The sequence below is a fragment of the Triplophysa dalaica genome, chromosome 2 (assembly GCF_015846415.1).
Source record: "Triplophysa dalaica isolate WHDGS20190420 chromosome 2, ASM1584641v1, whole genome shotgun sequence".
Classification (NCBI taxonomy): Eukaryota; Metazoa; Chordata; class Actinopteri; order Cypriniformes; family Nemacheilidae; genus Triplophysa; species Triplophysa dalaica.
In genome coordinates, this window is record NC_079543.1 from 14,665,117 (window position 1) to 14,691,638 (window position 26,522).

Genomic DNA, 26,522 nt, shown 5'->3' on the forward strand with positions numbered 1-26,522 from the left:
GCGCAACAACAGTACCTGAAGCCACTCTTCTCTGACTTTGCACAGGCCCTGTGCAAGGAGGCTCCTGGGGGAAGTCGTACTTCCGATTGTCCCGCGGCCAGCTGTGTGCTAAGGTACCCGTCAGGGGGTACCAAAGTGGGAAAAAGGGGATTCTGGGTTGCCAACAGGATCTGATCCTGGCCACACTGGTCCCCTAAGAGCTGGACTGTGCGAGGATGGAGTCGCCACTCTCCGAGGCATTCACTGACGAGAGAGCGCAACGGCTGTCTGGTTCAGTTTGCCAGGGATAACCTGGCCCGCAGGGATTGATCATCCTGCTATCTCCGTAAGAGGAGGCATCGGGCGAGTTGTGGCATCTGCTGTGATCCTATGCTATTGATGTACGCCACGGCAGTCGTGCTGACCGACCGGCCTAGCACGTCTTTGTCCTGCACGAGAGGCCTAGCCTAGCCTAGTGTGTAGACACTGAGGCGTAGCCCAATCCGTCTGGTGCCGGTGTGCCGCCATCCCAGGAACCTGACTCTGAGGCCAGTGCTGGAGTGGCTGTACGTGCATCAACTCAAGCGGGTTACCCGTCGAGGACACCACGTGCCCAGGAGCCTCTGAAAGTGATCAGTGGGACCCGGAGTCCGGCTGACCAGATTCATCCAGTTCAGCACCGATTGCAGAAACTCGTAGGTGAGCATGCTGCATAAGGGCAGAGTCTAGTTCCAAACCGAGATAAGAGGAGCTCCCGCTCTTTTGGGGAGAGCTTGCTCTTTCCCAGTTAACCCGTAGGCCAGAAGGTCTAGGTGCCGAAGCACAAGGTCCCCGTGACCGTAAGCGGAGACAGGTATCGACCTAGTACTGATACGTTCTTCCTTCAACACGACCTGTCGCGGAAGGGAGGAGAGGTAAGAGCAAGGGTCCTACGGGTCGATTGCCACAACCAATCTTGTCGCCAAGATTCGCTTCTGTATCAGCTCGATACAGAGAGGGGCGCAGCCTCCCCCCCCCTAAAGGCACTATGAAGACTGGCCCGGAAGACATCTCGGTTAGAGAGACAGGTTCGACTGCACTTTCCGCCAGAAGCAGCAACCTCGGCCTGAACACAGGAGCTTCCCCCTAGAGGAGAATGCCCCGAACTTGGCGGGTGCCTGGCGAAAATGGATGGCATAACCGAGATGGATCGTCCTCTAGCTTGTGTAACGGGCTGGTGCATCTAGCGCCCAAGAACCGTGGTTGAAAAACCGGAGGATGATCTGCTTCACCGTGCCGTGGGAGTCTGGTTAGTGGCTGAGTGACTGCTCTGCCTACTTACCTGCTTGGTGTTACCGCCGGCCGACTCCACGTTACGTGGAGATTGCGGAAGGCAGCGATATCACTGGGGGGAAGCCCAGAGAGAGAGTGTACTCTCTATCCCCACGGGTCTCCAGTCAGGGCCGCTTTGAGGCGGTTACCAAACAGGATAGAGGCCTCCTCCTGCAAGGCTCTGCATCTCTGACGGGCCATCCTTGGAGGGCCCAGTATCAGAGGAGCCACCTCGGGGAGGTGTCACAATCAAGTTGCATATTGTAAATCTGTAGTTTATGTTGCACACCTGATTGCATCGCTGCCGGCGGCTAGTTTGTATCCTCTGACACTTGCTTCACATCACATTTGTTCCTGGTCTAAATATTAGTGTATTTTACTATAGTTACCTATCATTGTCGTTGCCAAATTATTTATAACTTTATTTTCTAAATCTATATTAATTGAAGCGTAACGCCGCTAGCATATTAGCGTGTTAGCTTGCCTTCTGTTTACAGTGTGGAATATCATCTCCCCCTATTTGTCTTGTGTGCTAACTGTTTCTCTTTTTAAGCGTATATACTAAGACTCATCAAGCAACCTTGGTAAGTTAGGATTGCACTTCATACCCGGTGAGTTATGGCTTCTATTCCTATTGTTGTTACTTGCACATCATGTCATATGTTTAGTTTAGCCTTCTCTGTCAGCGGCGAGGGTTTTACATGTGATAAATGCAGGGAAGTAGTTAGGCTGACGGAGAAGATCTTAGAATTAGAGTCTCGCATCCAATCTATATTTGAGGATAGTAAGAGTGTTAGGACTGTAGAAAACACTTCGGATGCGAGCAATGTTAGCGCACACAGCTCGGTTCCGGTTGAAAATCCCCTGCAGCTGGGAAACTTTGTGACGGTGAGACGGCATAGTCGCAGGACAAAACATCACTCAACCGTTCCGATTAAAGTCTCGAACAGGTTTGCCCCGCTCAGTGACGCACCGACTGAGAAACCTGCTGAAAGTGCCCTAGTGATCGGTGATTCTATTGTCCGGAACGTTATCATAGAGACACCAGCCACCATAGTCAAATGTTTACCGGGAGCCAGAGCGCCTGACATCAAGTCAAATTTAAATGTGCTGGCTAAGGCTAATCGTAAATACAGTAAGATTGTTATTCATGTCGGCACAAATGATGTTAGACTCCGTCAATCGGAGATCACTAAAGATAATATTAAAGAGGTGTGTGAGCTCGCAAAAACGATGTCAGACACTGTAATATTCTCTGGCCCCCTTACTGCTTACCGTGGTGATGAGATTTATAGCAGATTATCATCACTAAATGGCTGGTTGTCTGAGTGGTGCCTGCAGAATAATATAGATTTTATAAATAACTGGAAGAGTTTTGAGGGCAGACCTGACCTGTTGAAACGAGCTGGTCTCCATCCCTCCTGCGATGGGGTTTCCCTCCTCTCTAGAAATTTGGCACACAGTCTTAATAATGCTAAAGTCTGACTACCTAGGGCCCAGGTCAGGAAGGAGACAGAATGGCTTAACCAACTGTCTGCTTGCCGTCTCGTGTTACAGAATACACAAAATATACAACATGTAATAATCCCTTCTTACAAACAACATAAAATAGAGACTGTGTCTGTCCCCCGGATTAGCAAACATAAGATATTGTGTAAACCTCTTGAAAGTAATTTAATAAATGTTAAACAAATCAAACATGAACAAAATACAGATAATCAGCTGTTACGACTCGGATTGCTTAATATTAGATCTCTCTCAAATAAAGCACTTTTTGTTAACGATTTGATAACCGATCATAAAATAGACATGCTTTGTTTGACAGAAACATGGCTAAAGCCAGATGATTTTATTACTCTAAATGAATCCGTTCCCCATGATTATTACTATAAACACGAGCCTCGTCTAAAAGGTAGAGGGGGAGGTGTCGCTGCACTTTACAAGAATTCTTTTATTACCTCTCAGAAGTCTAATTTTAAATACAATTCTTTTGAAGTCATGGTACTTCACGTATCAACACCTAATACTAAGGACAAAACATTTTTAAAATTTATTCTAGCTATTGTATATAGGCCTCCAGGGCATCACACAGATTTTATTAAAGATTTTGGTGGGTTCTTATCAGAACTAGTACTGGCCGCAGATAGAGTCCTTGTCGTCGGTGACTTTAATATCCATGTAGACAATGATATATTTTCTAAATATATCGTTTATTCCTGTTATTTCTTAATATTTATATTGTAAATTGATAACTCACAGAGGGTTAAACCTATCCTTAAGTGTATCCCATACCAAATATCGTCATATAACGCACAGATAGATTTGTTTTATACGATCATTCGCTATTAGCACTCAGGCTGTTAGCATTCCCAGCCTTTAGTTTCTGAATATTGCCTTTACTGCTTAACTCACTGTTCTCATTATGACACCACTAATTGCTAATGATTCAGATATGTGTTTAACGTTACCTTTGAGTGCAGATGATGAATCTTTCTTCGCACTTCAGTCAGAACTGGAAATATTGGAGAAGCAGATCCACGATCTACTCGAGAGGCAAACACGTCTGCGAGAACGTAAAACGGCGATGGAAACATCCCGGGCTGACGCTCGCAAAGCTGCGGTAAGTGTTCGACGTGATTGTAATACTCCTATCACTTCTACTCCGTGTGTTTCTATGCACAGAGCCCAGGCTTCAAGATCACGACGAGCCGAAATGAACTTCACACCTGCACCTGCACACACACGGCGGAAGGCGAAATCCAGGACCGGAGCGATGACCTCTCCCCCACCGCCGCGACCGGTCTTCGAGATTTCTACGAGAAATCGCTATGCCGCCCTCTGCGAGACGAAATCCAACGCTGTGGTCATCGGAGACTCAATCGTCCGGAACGTACGCGCCTCCTTCAATGAAGGTAAGGTACGCACGCACTGTTTTCCTGGCGCCCGTGTTCTCGATGTCTCTGCGCAGGTAACTGCGATTCTGAAGGAGGATGCAAGAGTAGGAGCCGTAGTTCTGCACGCGGGGGTGAATGATGTGAGAATGCGGCAGTCGGAGATCCTGAAGAGGGACTTCAGGAGTCTGGTCGATACTGTTCGCAACGCATCGCCCACGGCGAGGATCATCGTATCAGGGCCGCTTCCTACTTACCGACGAGGGAACGAAAAGTTCAGTAGACTATTTACGCTTAATAATTGGTTAATGTCATGGTGTATTGAACAGAAGCTGCTCTTTGTAAATAATTTTGATCTGTTCTGGGAGCGACCTAGGCTTTTCCGCCCCGACGGGCTGCACCCCAGCAGCATTGGAGCGGAAATTCTGTCTGACAACATCTCAAAGACGCTACGCACCATTTGACTAATAAGTACAAATTTTAACTACAGTCTGTGTTCTTCTCACCCAACTGTTAAGAATGTTACTGCTTTCAAATGCATAGAGACTGTGTCTGTCCCCCGAATAATACAACCAAATAATAATTTATTTAAAAGTCAGAGAAAAAATCTTATCATGATTAAACCAAAAGACAATATATTTAATGAGCAAAACCAACGCCTAAAGTTTGGGCTACTTAATATTAGATCACTAAATCCAAAAGCAGTTATTGTAAATGAAATGATCACAGACAACAGTTTTGATATACTTTGCCTCACTGAAACCTGGCTTAAGCCAAATGATTATTTTGGTCTAAATGAGTCTACTCCTCCAAGCTACGGTTATATTCATGAGCCACGTCCGGTTGGTCGAGGTGGTGGTGTCGCAACAATCTTTAGAGACTTTCTTACCGTTACTCGGAGAACAATGCATACATTTAAATCATTTGAAATGCTTGCGTTGAACATAACAGTTCCAAACAAAAGTAAAAAATCATTGGTCTCTCTTACATTGGTTACTGTGTATAGACCCCCTGGGCCTTACACTAATTTTCTGATAGAGTTCGCAGACTTCTTATCGGATCTATTGGTTAACGTCGATAAAGTACTGATTGTTGGAGATTTTAATATCCATGTAGACAGTGCTAACGATCCATTAGCTGTGGCGTTTAAAGAACTACTAGACTCTTGTGGTGTAACACAATACATCAATAGACCTACTCATCGCCTTAATCATACCCTAGACTTGATTATATCTCACGGAGCCGATCTAACCAATATCGATATTATACCTCAAAGCGATGATGTTTCCGATCACCATCTTATAACATGTACACTGCGCACTGCAGAAATCAGTTGTATATCTCGTTATCGACAAGGTAGAACAATCACCTCAACTACTAAAGATAGTTTCGTAAAGAACTTGCCAGATCTGACTTCTCTAATAACCTTTCCAACGAATATAAAATTGCTCGATGACATGACCAGCAACATGGGCACTATTTTCTCTAATACATTAGAAGCGGTCGCACCTATGAAGTCAAAAAGGATAAATGAAAAGAACATAGCACCATGGTATAATAACACCACTCGCGCCCTAAAAAGAGAAACGCGTAAACTGGAGCGAAAATGGAAACAAACCCAATTAGAGGTCTTTAAAATTGCATGGAAAGAGAGTGCAAGCTGTTACAAAAAGGCACTAAAAGCAGCAAAAGCCGAGCACTTCCGTAACCTCATAGAAAATAACAAAAACAATCCAAGGTTTTTATTTAGTACAATTGCCAAAATAACAAACAAACAGACCTGGGTATTCCGCCGCACCTTGGTAGCAATGAATTCATGAAGTTTTTTACTGAGAAAATTGAAATAATACGAGACAACATAGCTAAAACCAAACCTCCAAGTTTGTCGGAAGAATTAGTTTCAACCGTCACCCAAAAAGAAAAGCTAGAGTGTTTTTCTCCTATAAATCAGGAAGATTTAATTAAAATTATTGCAACATCCAAACCGACGACATGCTTATTAGACCCCATTCCGACTACTTTATTAAAAGAGTTACTACCTGCTGTAATTGAGCCCATTTGTAACATAATCAACTCGTCTATTAATCTAGGACATGTCCCAGGACCCTTTAAGCTGGCTGTTATTAAGCCTCTTATCAAAATAAACAAATTTAGACCCAAATGAACTTGGAAGCTATAGACCGATTTCAAAACTCCCGTACTTGTCTAAAATACTAGAAAAAGTAGTGTCAACTCAACTGTGTACCTTCCTACAAAATAATGACATGCACGAAAAGTTTCAGTCTGGCTTTAGACCGCATCACAGCACTGAAACTGCGCTCGTTAGAATTACAAATGACCTTCTTATTGCTTCAGATAAAGGTAACATCTCACTATTAGTCCTGCTTGACCGTAGTCCTGCTTTCGATACTGTAGACCATAAAATACTACTAGATCGTTTACACCATTATATCGGTATTCAGGGACAGGCACTGCAATGGTTCAGATCTTACTTAACAGACCGATATCAATACGTCCATTTAAATGGGAAATCGTCAAATCTTACGCAAGTCAATTATGGATTACCTCAGGGATCGGTTTTAGGACCCTTGCTTTTCTCCATATACATGCTGCCCCTCGGCAACATTATTAGAAAACATGGAATTAGCTTCCACTGTTATGCAGATGATACTCAGCTATATATCTCATCAAGACCAGATGATTCCTTTAAGCTATCCAAACTGGCAGAGTGCATCGAGGACATAAAACATTGGATGACTAGTAATTTCCTCCATTTAAATTCTAGCAAAACAGAAATATTACTTATAGCACCAAAATTAAGTAAACAGAATATCTCCGATTACAGCCTGCAAATTGAAAGCTGCACTGTTACTCCAACAAATACAGTTAAAGACCTAGGCGTTATATTAGACGGCAACCTGTCATTTAAAAATCACATCTCAAATATCACAAAAACAGCCTTCTTCCACCTTAGAAATGTTGCCAAATTACAAGATAGTTTATGTGTTGCAGACGCAGAAAAGCTTATTCATGCATTTGTGACCTCACGGCTTGACTATTGTAATGCTCTACTTAGTGGTTGTCCTGTATCATCGATAAACAAACTACAGTTAGTTCAGAATGCAGCTGCCAGGGTTCTTACTAGGTCAAGAAAATACGATCACATAACCCCAGTTTTATCATCGCTTCACTGGCTACCCATTAAGTATCGCATTGATTTTAAAATTATTTTAATTACTTACAAAGCCCTGAACGGTTTAGCACCTACTTACTTAACAGAGCTTTTATCACGTTACAACCCATCACGCTCGCTGAGATCTCAAAACTTAGGACTTTTGACAACACCTAGAATAACAAAATCCACCAAAGGTGGACGAGCTTTCTCATACGTAGCACCTAAACTCTGGAATAGCCTTCCTGATACTATTCGAGGGTCAGACACACTCTCCCAATTTAAATCTAGATTAAAGACACATCTTTTCAGCCAAGCTTTCACTTAATGCATAGTTAATGAACAGCAGCTACGCTAATTATTCTCTTTATTCTCTTTCCGCCTCTGCCTCGGGATGCCCATCCCGAGGTAGGAAGAAGTTCCACCATGTCCAGACGACCGACAGATGCCCATCCCCAATTTGAGATTACACCAGATACAGCTGCAGACTGACTGACCATCCCAGCTCCATCTAAGGCAATTCCACCAGCTGCCAAGAGAAATATGACCATCGGACCATCCCAGCTCAGACCACTACATCCCCAACCAAGAGCAAAGACGGACTATTTGTCTTATTAATGCTGAAGTTACAATATTTGGTATTAAATGCTAAACCTAAACCACACGTCAGCAGTCTGAGTGCAGCTATGACACGTCAGAGGGGATCTGGCCCTCCCGGTTGAGCCTGGTTTCTCCCGAGGTTTTTTTCTCCATTAATCAATCATTGGAGTTTGGGTTCCTCTCCACAGCAGGGCAGTGTTGGCCTGCTCACCGGGAGACTGCATTCATTCATTTATTTACTTATTTATTTAGAAATTAGATGTTATTTATTAGAATGAACTTACTCGTTGTATAAATACCATGCACTGTGCTGTGTTTTAACTTTTCTGTTTTTCCTGTTTGCCCCTGTAAAGCTGCTTTGAAACAATACACATTGTGAAAAGCGCTATATAAATAAACTTGAATTGAATTGAATTGAATGATACAGATGCCTTGGGACTGGCTTTCAAAGACACTCTTAACTCCATGGGCGTTAGTCAACATGTGTCAGGACCCACTCACCTTCGTAATCATACTTTAGATTTAATACTTTCTTATGGTATAAATGTGGACGATGTTAAAATCGTTCAGCAGAGTGAAGATATTTCGGATCATTATCTGATATTATGTTTACTTCAATGGCCTACGGCTGCAAATCAAACTCCTTGTTACAAATATGGTAGAACGATTACTTCAACTACCAAAGATGCTTTTCTCGATAATCTGCCTGAATTGTCTAAAATATCTAGCATGAGTAATAACGTTGACGATTTTGACACTACTATTGAAAATTTTAACTCAACGTTCTCAGAAATATAAGACACAATTGCTCCTCTGCGTTTAAAGAAAATAAAAAAATAGCAGCCCAACACCGTGGTATAATGAACACACTCAGACTCTAAAAAAAGCATCCCGTAAAATGGAGCTCAACATTAAGAAAGCGAATTTAGAGGTATTTCGTATAGCATGGAAGGATAGTACTCGAAATTACAGGAATGCAATAAAAACGTCTAGATCCGCCTACTTTTCAACACTAATAGAGGAAAACCATAACAACCCTAGGTTCTTATTTAACACCGTGGCTAAATTAACAAAAAATAAGTCGTCATCGACGTCAGATTCTGATTATCAGCATAACAGTGATGAATTTATGAACTACTTCACGAGTAAAATCCAAGATATAAGAGGAAAAATTATAACAATGCAACCTGTAGTGAAATCCGCTGAACAAACTAACTACAGCACCCCTAAGGAGAAATTGCAATTATTTTCTACAGTAGATCACGATGAACTGTCTAAAATCATTAGATCATCTAAATCATCAACATGCATGCTAGACCCTATACCTACAAAACTACTGAAAGAAATGCTCCCCGAAATTATAGATCCTCTTCTTAGTATTATTAACTCATCTTTGACATTAGGACATGTGCCTAAAGCATTTAAGGTGGCTGTTATAAGGCCTCTTTTAAAAAAAAAAAAACTCGACCCTAAAGAACTAGGGAATTACAGGCCTATATCGAATTTACCTTTTATATCTAAAGTTCTGGAAAAAGTAGTTTCAACTCAATTATGCTCCTTCATCCAAAGGAATGACATTAATGATGAATTCCAGTCTGGATTTCGAGCATGTCACAGTACAGAGACTGCTTTGATCAGAGTTACAAATGATCTGCTTTTAGCGTCTGACCGTGGCTGTATTTCGTTATTGGTGCTGCTAGACCTCAGTGCTGCATTTGACACCATTGACCACAGCATACTTCTACATAGACTCGAAAATTACGTCGGCATTAACGGAATAGCATTGAAATGGTTTAAGTCTTATTTATCCGACCGTTTTCAATTTGTAGCAATAAACAATGAGGTGTCCCGCAAATCACAAGTCCAGTACGGTGTACCACAAGGCTCAGTCTTGGGACCCCTGCTCTTCGCATTATACATGCTACCTCTAGGAGATATAATAAAGCGACACGGAATTAGATTTCACTGTTATGCTGATGATACTCAACTTTATATTTCCTCGATGCCTCATGAAACCCAACAGTTTCATCGAATAAAGGATTGCATAGTTGACTTAAAAATGTGGATGAGTAACAATTTTTTACTACTAAACTCGGACAAAACAGAAGTGTTACTTACTGGACCGAAAACTGCTATGCGTAACAACCAAGTATACTGCTTAACGATTGACGGATGCTCCATAAAATCCTCGTCATCAGCTAAGAATCTTGGCGTTGTATTCGACAGTACTCTCTCATTTGAAAGCCATGTCGCAAACACCTGTAAAATTGCATTTTTCCATTTTAAGAATATATCTAAATTACGTCATATGCTGTCACTGTCAGATGCAGAGAAATTAATTCATGCATTCATGACATCAAGACTAGATTACTGTAATGCACTTCTAGGTGGATGCCCTGCGGGCCTATTACAAAAACTGCAACTGGTTCAAAACGCGGCAGCTCGAGTTCTTACACGTACAAAAAAGTATGAGCATATAACCCCGGTTCTGTCAACCTTGCACTGGTTACCTATAAAGCATCGCATTAACTTTAAGATCTTGCTTATTACCTATAAAGCCCTACATGGTCTAGCGCCGCAGTATTTGAATGAACTTCTATTGTATTACAGACCTCCACGTACATTACGCTCTAAGGGGTCCTGTCAGTTGGTAATACCTAGAATTTCAAAATCAAGTGCAGGTGGTAGATCCTTTTCTTATCTAGCGCCTAAACTTTGGAATATTCTTCCCTGCACGGTCCGGGAGGCAGACACACTCTGTCAGTTTAAATCTAGACTAAAGACTCATCTTTTTAATCTTGCATACACTACACCTCCATAATATTAATCCTCAGAGGATTTAGGCTGCATTATTTAGATCAACCGGAACCAGGAACACATCCAACAACAAATGATGTACTTGTTGCATCAAAGAGTGCAGAACAGTACTCTACTCTCAGCCAGTCTTGTCTCTTTGTTCCAAGGTTACCGCAGGATGCAGTTCATGCCCAGACCTGATGGCAGAGCTGAGAATGGGAAGCGGTGACCTGACAAGTGCTAAGATGATAGAGCTGGATAAAGGACGCGACAACATTGTTTTTCCTACAACATTTCAAATGCTATTAGATTGTTAATGATAATCTTTAATCCTTAATTTTTATATTTTTATTAAGCCTTGTTGTGCAAGCACTGTTGAGCTTGTGCAGAGGCAGCAGCTTTTGCCAGAGGGGAACTGGAATCCCCTGGTTGGGCCTAGGTTCCCCTGAGGTTTTTTTTCTCGATGGGAGTTTTGGGTTCCTCACCACCGTTTGCATATTGTTTTGCACTATCTGCCTGGCCGGGGGGGCTGCTTTAGAATTCATACTTGTATTAAATGTGTCTCATGTACAGCTGCTTTGTAACAATGAAAATTGTAAAAAGCGCTATATAAATAAAGTTGAGTTGAGACAGATTGTGGGAAGGCTGTGCTCGGGACCTCAGCAATCCATAGATGGTCGGGTCATGGAAGAGTCTGCTTCTTCACAATAGCATATCTCCACAGTGTCACCATACAGCCCTGCTTGCGGGGTGCCCTGGAAGGCAGACCTTCGGAGCTTCATCACGCAAGGTTGAGCTACAGATCCTTGGACCACTATCGTGGACATCGTCCGACACAGGGCACACGCCCTGACCTTTGTCGCTTGAGGCGCGAGGCCAGTGGCGGTGCGCAGCCGGGTCGACCTTCCCATCAACCAGATCCAAACGCTCTGGCATATGACCCAATGGGTCGCCATAACGTTTTGGACCCTATTGACCGCCATAGCGTGCAGGGTGAAAGCAGCTTAACCAACAGCATTATAACTCCTCCACACGAGTGTCGAAGAGCTACATGCCCTGGAAGGGAGAGTTGGTCGACTCTTCTAAGTGGCAGCATCCGTAGTGCACCACGGCTGCTAGTCCAACTGGTTGGTCAACATAGCCCTTTGCTGCCTTCACTGTCCAGGAAAGTAATAGCTCCCTGAGCCCTTTAGACAGGAGCGCGCCGCGGACGGCATACTCCACGTCTAATGAGCTCCAAGTGGATCTCTGGGTCAGCCGCGAGCCTTCAGGGAGGGCAGGCCACTACAACCCGACGCCCGCGGTAGTCCGGGGAAGCACGGCCATCATTTTTGCCTTGCCTCTTGTGCTCGACCGCCTAGAGGCGGGAGCTCTAAGGGGTTCGCATCAGACAGGAGCATGCCGCGAACGGCATACTCCACGTCTAGTGAGCTCAACGTGCATCTCTGGCCCGGGGAAGCACGGCCGTCATCTCTGCGTTGCCTCCTCTTGGGCTCAACCGCCCGGAGGCGGGAGCTCCAAGGGGCTTCGCATCTGATGACCGGAGGTAACTATAAGATGTTATGACAGAGCACGTTGTAGAGTCTTGCCCGCTATGGGACGGTACACCAGCGCCCATCGGGGACGAACAAGGTGAGAGTGTCAGGACATGGAGGAACCGCGAGCCAAAGCTGGCGGAGTAACAAAAATACGGTAACCCCCGATCACCCCCGACGTTCGCTGAAGCGTTCAACCTGCCGAGGTTGCGGTAGCGCACAGGGAACAGATGGGGTTGAGGCAACATTCCGGAGAACGTAGCCGCTGTGACCGCCACACCTGAGGATAAGTGATACCACTGCATGCTGGAACCCCAACGTGCAGTACAGGTGTCGTGGCCGTCAGACTCGAAGATGGGTCTGTCATACCCAAGAACACAGCTGCAACATCTCATCACCACGCACCGTTTCCGGCGCGTGGTGTAGGAACAAGATGGTGGGACCGTCTCTTTGGGAACGGTCAGACGAGGCGAGGTGCGAACGATCCGCCAACCAGTGGCTGACGAAAAACGCTCACATCCTCACATCACCCTCGCCCCTCCCCGCAGCGAACGGCAGGGCCGTAGCCACTGCCGTCACGAAACGGGAAGCAGCGAGTTGGCGGCTGAGTCCCGTGGGAACACAGTCGCCCGTGACGCAACGTCTGAATCATACACCGCCCGCAGTGCGGACAGAACTGATCCACAACGGCCGCCCCAGCTTGCTGGAAGCCCAACAACCGAGATAGCGGCTGTGTCCGTCCCCCCTCCTGGATGAGAGTGGAAACTGTAAGAAATATTGGTCATGAAAAGGACCTTTTCTTTTAAGATCTGCAGCTCGCTGCCGAGACGCCTATGGGAAGTCTGCGCTCCGTAGGAGAAATCCGCCGCCGTCAGGAAAGAGTCCGCTCGCCGAGGGGGATCCGCCATCCGAAGGGAGAAGTCCGCTGCTCTGCGTCTAAAGTCCAGCAGGAACTCGAAGAGATAAACTCGACATCATACGTCGAGAAGCTTCCGAAGAACAAAGGATGATGAATAACCGGCGCCATCTTCCTTTTATACCCGTATGTACGGGGCGGAGACTGGTGTGGGCGGGCCATTGGCCAATCCCCATTGCCGTTTTAGTTTTATCTCGGAGATGATAGGTTCTCAGAATCAAACCCCAGTCTGTCTCTCAACACAACGCAGAGAGACCGACGGAAGGGGAACTACATTTTAAAATTGTTCCAAAAAGTTTCTTATTTATATATATGTATATGTGTATGTATATGTATATATATACAGTATATATAATTTAAAGTATATAACTATTATCCTACATACATTTTGTCATTTTGTCTTGGAGAGGGAGAAAGAGAGAGAGAAATAAAGACACTGGTGATTTTGCATACGTGTGCTTTTAGCTGTTCCTTTCGTTTCTCTTATATTTAGAATCAATTTTAGTACAAATGTTTTAGTGTATCATGTTTTTTGGATGAAAACGTTCGTACACAGGTTTCACAAACAAATTTGTGCAAACGCATGTTTAGTGAATGAGACCCATTGTTTTTTAGAGATTACATACTTTGTAGGATTTCTGTCCATTAAAATGTACAAACCAGAAGCAATAATACCTGACAAATGAAGAAGGGATGCCTCTTCATAGAAAATAAAATAGTTCCTAATTTTTAATTTTTATATGTCCATTCATGAAAAATATGTACTGTTATGTAAGTGACAATTCTGAAAATGGAATTTATCAGACTATGGAAAATCGTGCACTTAAAATTCAAAAATGCTTTCAAAACTTGAAATCACTAAATGTTGCCATTTGCGCTATCAGTATAGTAAAAACTAGGGATGAGCGAGTACAGCATTATCTGTATCTGTATCTGTTAACCATATGAATTATCTGTATCCGTATCTGTACTCGGACTGGGCGGGGCCTAACCCGGAAGTGGGCGGGATTTAACCCGGAAATTGGGTCGGGTTGTCTCGAGATGGGCGGGGCTTTAACCGGTATGTTATTTTAAGCATGCAATTGATATTGGTTGATCAGAAATTGTTATATTTAATGCTGATTAGAAAAATATTTACATGACAGCATCAGCATTGAGCTATGGTTTTGATCACGATAACAAACGAATTATATACAGAATAAGTTTTGCAACAATGAATACAACACATGCGGTTGCAATTATGAAGTAAAATGTAATGAACAAGAGTTTGCGTGAAGTAAAAAAAACTGGTTAGAGCCAGCTGACGGTTAAAAAAGAAAAAAAAACTCAGACAGGCAGAGACGCAACGCGAGACGCATTCTACCATGCACCACGTCTGAACAAACCCCACGTTTATCAAAACTCTACTGGTTAATAAGTAAGTTCTACAAACCGAAGTAAAAAACAAACCTGAAGCTGAAGAGACCTAAACGTTAACGGAAAAGACGCGCGAACCTGAGCGACTGAGGGAGAGACGGAGAGAGAGAGCTGCGGACACAGTCACAATACATCTGTATGTGTGTAGTGGAGAGGCGCTGTGACTAGCCTATCACAGAACGCAGACACAGTCAGGGGGGTCAGCTACCCAATGAGGATTTTTATTCAATCCGAGCACAGATATTGACTCGTATTACTCGTATGATACTTGTACTCGGCAAAGGTGTTTTATCCGTAACGTATACTCGTTTCAGCCGAGTATCCGGCTCAACTCTAGTAAAAACCTTTGGTAAAACTTGATGATAAGGTTGACATTTGCATGGAATTGCCCACCTGCAGTTTGAGTCCTCTTGTAACACATTCTTCTTTGCCCTGGCCCTGAATTTCCATTGTCCCTGTGCTTTCATACTCGGGGTCATTGGGTGATCGTTGGGTGAATATAACTCTAGAAGGAAGATTAAGTTTCTCTCTTTCAGATTCAGCAATGATAGTGTAAGCCATTTCTAAAAGAAACAACAAAAACATGTTTATTTACCTACGCATTTGTTTATTGACACAAGAACAGAAATAAGGAAACAGAACACACATTTACTTACTCAGAGTAGGATTGTAGTTTTGGGGGTTGACTGAAAATTTGAAGCAGGCCTTGACTTCAAAACTAGAAAAAAATGATGGTTTGCTTCATATTAAGGTTTGCTGAGCATTTGGTAACATGTAAAGATCTTGGAACCGTTTTTATGGTTTTCTTACCATACAGTGTTTCCACAGTTCGTCTGTGTGAGGTTTAACTCTCTTGGTGTGGTTGTGACAGTCATTTCCAAGCTGATAACTGATCTTGCCCTGTGGTGTAAAATACATTAATAATGTATTTGTAATTTGATAATATATTTCAATTGATTCTTTTCTGATGATGACATCATTATTTGATTTATTTCCATATGTTTTTTGATTTTTAATTGTTTAGATATTTGTTCAAGTTGTTTTATGTAAAAGTCATTGTTGCTGATGTAAATTAAAACACAAATAATGATCCATAAAAATTATTTTCTTCACAAGTTAAACAACATGGTTAATGATTTTTTTTAAATAATGATCAACATGATCATACCTGTACACAAACACTGAATCAGAGAGGGATCCTACAGCCAGATCAGGATAATAATTTCTGTCCAAATCCATGTTGCCCGCAAGTGAGAAGCCAAATAGTTTTACGTTGTGACTTTTCCCTCCAAGAACCTGAAATGAAAGAGAATAAGAGAGTGAATAGTGAAGGAAAACTGAAAGAGAAGAAATGTGAAGGAGTGAATGTATGTCTGAACCTGTGCTTTATTTAAGCCTATAGGTGAGCCATGGAATATAAACACATTTCCAGCTCCATTTCCGTCATATGGGGCTCCAACAGCAACATCTGAAAAACACAGAATCACATTAAAAAAAGAATTACATCATTACATCTATATTGATCGCTCCTACCATAATTAGCATTGTTGTCCTTAAAATGTTCCTTTATTAACCTTGCATCGTTATGCATATGTTTAGCTTAGCCTTCTCTGTCACCGGATAGTTAGGCTGACGGAGATGATCTTAGAACTAGTGTCTCACATCTAATCTTTATTTGAGTATAGTAATTGTAGCGATTTTAGCTACATGTTAAAATAAGGATGAGTTTAACTCACCAAAATAAGATTCTCCACCAGATCTATCAAGATCACATACATGAAAGGAGTTATTTAAAATGTCAATTTCAGTCAAGGAATTAGTTTAGCTCAAAGGAAAATACATATAATAATCTTCATTACACATACATATTTTACAATTCTGATTAGTAGTATAGTGATAAAAATCCTATATGCATTCGGCCAGCAAATGCATTGATGATTTATACACTAACGTTATCTCATGACCATAAGTAACGTGACTTTACCAAACAGAATTAAGAGCAGAGGTAGCATAGATAGAAACACAGTTTAAGTGACCCGTTTGTGAGCGTGAACACAGAGAACCCATCACAAATGCCTTTATGGTTTTGATTAAACTCTACTCTACATTGTAAAAATAATGACGACACACAAATACATGAAACACAAACGCGCTAGGAACCGCAGAGAGAGAGGGAGAGTGAGAATGAGTGAGAGTGAGAGGGCATGGCCGCGAGGCAGGTAAAACATGTCTGAAAACCAATAAAATCATCTTTAACAGAGACTTCCGGTATGGCGCTGAAGCAGATGGCTGCTTGAAAGAGTTCCCCCTAATCGGTCGACTTAAATCCCTTCGGAAAATATATCTGGAAAATTAAAATTAGACTGAGATTGACAATGGAAGGGGAGAAACAAAAAAAGAGTAAAAATAAGTCAGGTTCGAAACGCGAAAAAGGAGAGAAAAACGAAAACACCGAGAGTGAAGACGGAGGCGAAAAAACCAGCATGGAGGTGAAAGCTAGCGAATTAGCAGCTAATTCCGATTTAAAAGCCTTCCGAGACGAGATTAGAGCATTCAGAGTTGATTTAAAGTCCGATATGGATGAATTTCGTCAAGCACTACGGGAAGATATGCGGAGAGAATTGAATGAGTTCAGAGAAGAGATTTATCAGAAAGTTAAGGACTTTTCGGGGGATCTGCAAGCTACCACAGCCAGGCTAACTGAACTAGAACAACGCACAGCCGACGCGGAGGAGTGGAACGGAGCTTCGAGCGAAGCTCTCGTAGGTATAATGGATAAAACCAGTGAGATGCAAGCTAAGCTAATCGACTTGGAGGCTCGCTCGAGGCGGAACAATCTCCGCATATACGGGATCCCGGAGGGCTCGGAGGGCAGTGACCCACTGGAGTTTGTGAAACGCATCATAAACGCGGAGCTGGGACTACCGCTAACGGATACACTCGGTATACAACGCTGCCATCGAGCGCTTGCTCCAAAGCCTCCTCGCGACGCACCACCCAGATCGCTGGTTCTCTGCTTCTTAGAGCACAGAGTAAAGGAACAGGTGCTGTCCACAGCATGGAGAAAAAAGGAGGTGCGAGTTGAGGACAAGAGGATTTATTTCGACCATGACTACCCCTCTGAGATCTTAAAGAAAAGGAAGACATACGCGGGGATACTGAGGGTACTCAAGTCCAAGGGGATTCGTTTCCAAACGCCGTACCCGGCTAAATTAAGAGTATTCTTCGAGAACGGTGCCCAAAGCTACGAGAGTGCAGCCGAGGCGGCCAAGGACTTGAGTATAAGAGGACTTCCGATGGAAAATGTTAGCGTACTGGACTCGTCAGCCAAAGAACAACTGAACACAACAACTCGGAAGGCGGTAGGACCAGAGCGAAACCGCACCAAAGTAGACCAGGATTGGATAAGGAAAAAACTAAAGAGCTTCCAATGGAGTCAGTCCAGATCCTAGTGACTGAGAAGGATAATCAGAATGCTTGTGTCCCCTGACGAGATGGAGGGGTAAGTTAGTAAAGACTTTTAAAGGGAAAATACGCTATAAAATTGACTGATAACACCCACACAGACTTTGGGATTTGATATAACTGGGGAAATTGGACACTTACTAGGGGGACTGAAGTTAAAATGAGTCAAAGCGTATAACTAAGGGGAAAAATATTTATACTCCACTCCGGGACAAAGCTTGGATTACCGGGTTACTCTCAATAGTTAATGTTTGGTGTTTGAAATAAACCTATCACTATTTTTCGAACCTGTTTAAGTTAAAAGTCGAAACTGATTGAACTGGGACAGTTGGGAAACAACAACAGTGCTCTATACACCTGAGAGTGCTTTTGACGGCACTGTAGAGAGGCCCTCGACGGACGCGAGGATTTCCTCTCCATTGGATGGTTGCAGGTCAAACCATGGACTTGGAAGTCAACTGTCTTTTGTTAGGTTTTTTATTTTCGTTGCTAAGAATGTATGTAAATTGTTCATTATGTTAAGCAGGTTGTCATGGGAAAGGGCTCAAATAATCACGCGGTACGAAACTAAGGCATGCATAAACAGGAATATACAGTAGTAACGCTTAATGTCAATGGTTTGCACAGTCCAATTAAGAGAAGCAAGATCATCGCTAAAATGAAAAGGGAAAGAATACAAATAATTTATTGGCAAGAGACTCATTTGCCCTCATCAGAACATGAGAAACTGAAGAAAATGGGTTTTCAAAATACATATTATTCATCTCACAAATCCGGGCGTAGAAGAGGAGTGGCCATTTTGATTTCTAATAGTGTAAATTTCGAATTTATATCTGAAACTAAAGATAAAGAAGGCAGGTACATTCTAGTAAGAGGCAGATTAGACGGCGAGGAAGTCACATTGCTCAATGTATACGCCCCACCTGGAAGCAATAAGGGGTTTTTCAAGAAAATATTTTATTTAATAGCAACAGAATCACATGGAACACTTATATGTGGTGGAGACTTAAATGTCCAGCTCCAGCCAAGGCTAGATACAACGAACCCCTCTAAATCAAAGAGCCCATATGCTAAAATGATTCATAAGTTACTAAAAGAAATGGATTTATGTGATGTATGGAGAGACCAACACCCAACGGATAGGCAATTTTCCTTTTACTCAGCCGCACACAATATGCATTCAAGAATTGATTATATATTTATGGAAAACTCAGACAGACACAAAATCAAGAATTGCTACATGGGGATTAGAGATGTGTCTGACCATGCAGGGGTATATCTTATTATACGTCTCGGAAATCGAAAGAAAGACACGATCTGGAAACTCAATACAAGTATATTAAACGACAAAACGATTCAGAAACAGATACAGAACGAATTTGAGTTGTATTTTCAAGAAAACGATAACGGTGAAGTGACGCCAAGCACTCTGTGGGATGCTGCTAAGGCAGTACTCCGGGGTAGAATTATTGCCATCTCGTCCGCACGTAAAAAAGAAAAACAGAAAAGGCTTTTAAACATACAAGAAGAAATGAGAAATCTGGAGACAGAATATGCTAAACACAAAAACTTACAAACATTGGCCGAACTAAACAAACTGAAACAAGAGCTGAATGGGATATACGATGACGAAATAGAAAGACAACTCAAATTTGCTAAACAAAAATACTATGAGACGGGATCTAAAGCAACTAAATTATTAGCGTGGCGGATACGGAAACAGCGGATAAAAAATACAGTAAATAGAATTAAGAATCCGAGGACACAGAAAACAGGCAGTGAATTAAACGATATTCAGGAATCCTTTGAGTTATTCTACAAAAACCTATACACTCAACCAACTAGGCCAGATACCCCAATCCAAAAAAACTTCCTAGAATCATTAGATTTACCCTCAATAGGAGAAAAACAAAATGATGCACTAACGGCGGAAATTACGGAGGAACAATTAAATAAGGCAATATCAAAGTTGAAAGCCAACAAAGCACCGGGCGCAGACGGATTTCCGTCTGAATTCTACAAAACGTTCCGTGCACAAATAACACCCAATTTACTACATTGCTTTAATTACATATTAAGAGGAGGGGTAGCCCCACAGTCCTGGAAAGAAGCAATTATTTCAGTTATCCCAAAGGAAGGGAAAGATAGGGAGGAATGTGGTTCATATAGACCAATATCCGTCCTAAATGTGGACTACAAATTATTTGCCTCTATTTTATCTAATAGACTGGAGGGTATTATTCCAGAGATGATAGATCTGGACCAAACCGGATTTATATTGGAGAGACAGACACAGGATAATCTAAGGAGAACGGTGCAAATATTGAGTCATATCACAAAAGAAAATACAAGTACGGTGTTATTGAGTCTAGACGCTGAGAAAGCTTTCGACTCCGTGGGATGGGTCTATTTGTATCAGGTACTAACTAGATTCGGCTTTAACAGCAAATTTATTAATTGTGTTAAAACATTATATTCCTCACCAACAGCCAGAATAAAAATTAACGGACACCTATCTAAAACAATCACCCTAGAAAGGGGAACACGTCAGGGATGCCCACTAAGCCCCTCTCTGTTCGCATTATTTATTGAACCATTGGCACAAGCAATAAGAGAGGACTCTGAGATAAAAGGAATTATAATTAAAGGAGACGAACACAAGATATGTATGTACGCAGACGATGTTCTGCTATTCCTGACGAGCCCTAATTCTAGCCTTCCGAAACTGATGTCTCTCTTAAAAACATACAATATATACTCAGGATACAAGATAAATATACATAAGACACAAGCACTAGTTTATAACTTTAAGCCTAATTTAAACATGAGGCAACAATGTAAATTCAAGTGGAATTCTTCTTCGTTAAAATATCTAGGAATAACTTTAACAAAAGACATATCAAAACTCTATGAACACAACTATGGACCTATCTGCAAAGAGATTAAATCTGACATAACTAACTGGAATTTGCTTCCACTAGATATGAGCAATCGCATAGAAATAATTAAAATGAATGTGTTGCCACGGTTACTCTACCTTTTCCAATCCTTGCCGTTGGACATACCACAAAGACAATTTAACGAATGGGATGCGATGATCTCAAGGTTTATCTGGAATGGCCGAAGGCCAAGAATTAGATTTAAGACACTGCAACTGGCAAAGGAGAAAGGAGGGCTGGCCCTACCATGCATACAAGATTATTTTTTTGCTGCACAACTAAAACCCCTGATATGCTGGTGTATGCCACGCTATGAGTCTAGGTGGAAAACGCTGGAAATCTCTCAGATGGCCACTCCTCAGCAATCACTGCTTGGGAATAGAAACCTAGCGGAAAGGAACTACGGAAACATGAGTGTGTGGACTGTGTTTTCAGTCAAGCTATGGTTTAGGGTCTTGAGGAAATTAAAAATAGAAAGTCAGGCAGGGCCACTGAAGTGGATAGCATATGACCCAGATTTCGAACCCTCGAAATTGGATGCAAGGTTTAAATACTGGGCACAGAGGGGAATTACTTCGTATTGCTCGATCACCTCGAAGGGAAAGTTACTGAGCTACCAAACACTGTCGGAGACATATAGTCTGGAACAGCAAGATTTTTATAGATACTTACAAGTTAGGGATTACTTTAATAAGAAACTTAAGAGTACAGTAGAGGAAGATAATATAATCACAGCATTTACTAACGCATATATAAATGGGGAAAATAAAAAGTTGATATCGAAATTATATGGATATATACAAACTAGCAAAAAGCATACCTCAAATTATGTAAAACAGAAGTGGGAGAAAGAATCTGATACACAAATAACGGAGGAAGAATGGACAAAAATTTGTGCTATACAAGCAAGTACAACAAATTCTAGAATGTGGAGAGAGTTTGGATGGAAGAATATAATAAGATTTTTTATAACTCCCAGGGTAACAGCAAAACGAACTGGAGAACAGGGTATGTGCTGGAGACAATGTGGAACGCAAATGGCGAACCATTTCCATATCTTCTGGGAGTGTCCAAGAATACAAACTTACTGGCGGGAAGTAGCAGCAGAAATTGGAAAAATATTAGGAGAGGAGCTGGCTTTCTCATTTGTTACGCTGTACCTAGGAAAAACACATGAAAGCTTACTGGATAGTGATAAATATCTGTTAAAGATACTCTTGGCAAGTGGCCGGAAAGCCATAACCCGAAAATGGTTCCAGAGAGACCCTCCAACAAAGGATCAGTGGAGAGCAATTGTGGACGACATATATAATATGGAGAGGCTTACATTTATGGTGAGATACAAAATGGACAAATGCATTGAACATTGGGTGAAATGGACTATGTATACAAGCCTTTGAAGAACAAAGTGATAATATACTGTTAAATATACAAGGAAAAAAGTACTATTTTGACTCTGTATTGCCCATGATGACCTGTTGTTTGTTGTTTCTTGTTCTCAAAATGTATAAAAATAAAAAATATAAATTAGAAAAAAAAAAAATCATCTTTAACAAAGAGGCACGCTCTTAACGCAGCTATTCTGATATATTATCGAATACTTGCAATCTCGGTGTTGGACCAATATCCGTATGCGCGTGGATGGAAGTCTTGAATGGTTTCAGAATGCAGTCCTGTTAAAACGCTGAGTTTGGGTTCTGAGTCCAAATTTCCATGGCCTAATCGGACTCCCCAGAGGGGAGCCACAAGCGGGGGTGTCCGCTGGAGTGTCCTACGCTTCCTACATTTACATTTACATTTAGTCATTTAGCAGACACTTTTATCCAAAGCGACTTACATGTGGGGTAGGCAATGGAAGCAATTGGGACAGCATAAGTACAACAAAAGCATAAGTGCAATCAAAAAAAAGACGACTGGTCTCATATAACCTAACACAGTATACAGAACCATTCATTCATTCATTTCCTCTCTTTTTTCCCTTCCAATTCCTAATTCAAAAAAGGTATATTCCGAAGTGGATCGGTGATGGTGTTTTAAATGCATACCTGCCCTGCCCCTGATGGTCTGCGGTCCAATGCCATGAAAGTGATAAGTTTGCCAGAGAAAGTTCCTTTGTTTCTCATGGCGCCTCATTTGCATAGCTCTGACAGGATGTTCAGTTTGCATTTAACATCTAAACTTAGTTATGGACATAGTATGATGCATCCTATGTTTTTATAACATGGCCATCAAATAGGGAATTCAAAGCGGAGTAGTAAAATGTGAAACATGTAAGGCATTGAAGTGTGAATCATCCTAATATATGAATACATCAAATTAACCATAAATCAAAACTTGTATATCTAACAGTTACAGACTATTTAAAATGGCACACATAACCTAGACATTTAGATAGATTTACAGAAAAGGATAGTTTGAATCACATAAGTTGTCTATTACTTATGTCAAAGTACTTATGTACTTATACTATTTGTCAAAGAATTTTCTCTGGTTACCGTCAGATGTTAAATTAGAGATGAGACAGAAGCTTATCACCAATGCTTTGAAACCTACGAGTTGTAAATATCCTACAGAGAAACCAAATGGTTATTGGATTCAATTGGATTGGGTTCAATTTATTGTCATTAAACATGTACAAGTACAATGCAACAAAATGTATCACTCTCTCGGTGAGAGTTCAAAACCTAAAACCAGACCCCATGGAGCCAGGTTTGCTATGGTCTTGTGTGAGGCTTTTCTCTCAATGATCCAGTCACTACATAAGAGTGTTAGGACCGTAGAAAACGCTTTGAATGCGAGCAATGTAGCGCACACAGCTTGGTTCCGGTTGAAAATCCCCTGCAGCTGGGAAACTTTGTGACTGTGAGACGGCATAGTCGCAAGACAAAACATCACTCAACCGCTCTGATTAAAGTCTCGAACATGTTTGCCTTGCTCAGTGACGCACCAACTGAGAAACCTGCTGAAAGTGCCCTAGTGATCTGTGATTCTATTGTCCGGAACGTAGAGGCACCACCCACCATAGTCAAATGTTTACTGGGAGCCAGAGTGCCTGACATCAAGTCAAATTTAAATGTGCTGGCTAAGGCTAATCGTAAATTGTATGATTGTATAAACAGTATGATTGTTATTCACGTCGGCATAAATGATGTTAGAGTCCGTCATTCGGAGATCACTAAAGATAATATTAAAGAGGTGTGTGAGCACAAAAAGCACGATGTCAGACACTGTAATATTCTCCGGCCCCCACTGCTTACCGTGGTGATGAGATTTATAGCAGATTATCATCACTATATGGCTGGTTGTCTGAGTGGTGCCTGCAGAATGATATACAGTTGAAAGAAAAAGTATGTGAACCCTTTGGGCTTACTTGGATTTCTTCATAAATTGGTCATAAAATGTGTTCTGATCTTCATCTAAGTCACAACAATAGAGAAACACAGTCTGCTTAAACTAATACCGCACAAACATTATACGTTTTCATGTTTTTATTGAACACAACATGTAAACATTCATAGTGCAGGGTGGAAAAAGTATGTGAACCTTTGGGTTTAATAACTGGTTGACCCTCCTTTGGCAGCAATAACCTCAACCAAACGTTTCCTATAGTTGCAGATCAGACCTGAACAACGGTCAGGAGAAATTTTGGACCATTCCTCTTTACAAAAGTGTTTCAGTTCAGCAATATTCTTGGGATGTCTGGTGTGAATCGCTCTCTTGAGGTCATGCCAAAGCATCTCAATCAGGTTGAGGTCAGGACTCTGACTGGGCCAATCCAGAAGGCGTATTTTCTTCTGTTGAAGCCATTCTGTTGTTGATTTACTTCTATGCTTTGGGTCATTGTCCTTTTGCATCGTCCATCCTCTGTTAAGCTTCAGTTGGCGGACAGATGGTCTTAAGTTTTCCTGCAAAATGTCTTGATAAACTTTGGAATTCATTTTTCCATCGATGACAGTAATCCGTCCAGGGCCTGAGGCAGCAAAGCAGCCCCAAACCATGATGCCCCCTCCACCATATTTCACAGTTGGGATGAGGTTTTGATGTTGGTGTGCTGTGCCTTTTGTTCTCCACACAAAGCGTTGTGTGTTCTTTCTAAACAACTCAATTTTGGTTTCATCTGTCCACAGAATGTTTTGCCAGTAGTGCTGTGGAACATCCATGTGCTCTTTTGCAAACTTCAAACGTGCTGCAATGTTTTTTTTGGACAGCAGTGGCTTCCTCCGTGGTGTCCTCCCATGAACTCCTTTCTTGTTTAATGTTTTCCTTATTGTAGATTTGTCAACAAAAATGTTAGCATGTGCCAGAGATTTCTGTAAGTGTTTAGCTGACACTCTAGGATTCTTCTTCACCTCATTGAGCATTCTGCGCCGTGCTCTTGCAGTCATCTTTACAGGACGACCACGCCTAGGGAGTGTAGCAACAGTGCTGAACTTTCTCCATTTGTAGACAATCTGTCTTACCGTGGACACATGGACATCAAGGCTTTTAGATATACTTTTGTAGCCCTTTCTAGCTTTATTTAAGTCAAAAATTCTTGACCGTAGGTCTTCTGAGAGCTCTTTTGTGCGAGGCATGGTTCACATCAGACAACGCTTCTTCAGAACAGCAAACTCAAAACTGGTGTGTGTTTTTTATTGTACAGGGCAGCTTTAATCAACACATCCAATCTCATCACATTGATTGGACCCCAGGTTGGCTGACTCCTGGCTCCAATTAGCTCTTGGAGAAGTCATTAGCCTAGGGTTTCACATACTTTTTCCACCCTGCACTATGAATGTTTACATGTTGTGTTCAATAAAAACATGAAAACGTATAATGTTTGTGCGGTATTAGTTTAAGCAGACTGTTTCTCTATTGTTGTGACTTAGATGAAGATCAGAACACATTTTATGACCAATTTATGAAGAAATCCAAGTAAGCCCAAAGGGTTCACATACTTTTTCTTTCAACTGTAGATTTTATAAATAACTGGAAGAGTTTTGAAGGCAGACCTGACCTGTTGAAACGAGATGGTCTCCATCCCTCCTGGGATGGTGTGTCCGTCCACTCTAGAATTTTGGCACACAGTCTTAATAATGCTAAAGGCTGACAACCTGGGGCCCAGGTCAGGAAGGAGACAAAATGGCTTAACCAACTGTCTGCTTGCCGTCTCACGTTGCAGAATACACAAAATATACAACATGTAATAATCCCTTCTCACAAACATCATAAAATAGAGACTGTGTCTGTCCCCCGGATTAGCAAACATAAAATAATGCGTAAACCTCTTGAAGGTAATTTAATAAACGTTAAACAAAACCATTTTTAACAAAATACAGATAATTAACTGTTACGACTTGGATTGCTTAATATTAGATCTCTCTCAAATAAAGCACTTTTTGTTAACGATATGATAACCGATCATAAAATAGACATGCTCTGTTTGACAGAAACATAGCTAAAGCCAGATGATTTTATTACTCTAAATGAATCCGTTCCCCAAAATTGTCACTATAAACACAA

At 41.8% G+C, this 26,522-nt stretch overlaps 1 protein-coding gene across 2 annotated transcripts in view; it reads right to left on the minus strand.

Moving 5' to 3' along the window:
* The window catches only part of itga6b (integrin, alpha 6b), a 118,162-nt gene that overhangs the window by 24,497 nt on the left and 67,143 nt on the right, over nt 1–26,522 (minus strand). For both annotated transcript variants that reach the window (XM_056763722.1, XM_056763730.1), the window contains exons 8-12: nt 15,996–16,084; nt 15,785–15,912; nt 15,427–15,516; nt 15,273–15,334; nt 15,010–15,179 (exon numbers count right to left, since the gene is read on the minus strand). In XM_056763722.1, the coding sequence (XP_056619700.1) occupies nt 15,010–15,179; nt 15,273–15,334; nt 15,427–15,516; nt 15,785–15,912; nt 15,996–16,084 (539 nt within the window). The remainder of the gene's footprint in view (nt 1–15,009; nt 15,180–15,272; nt 15,335–15,426; nt 15,517–15,784; nt 15,913–15,995; nt 16,085–26,522) is intronic.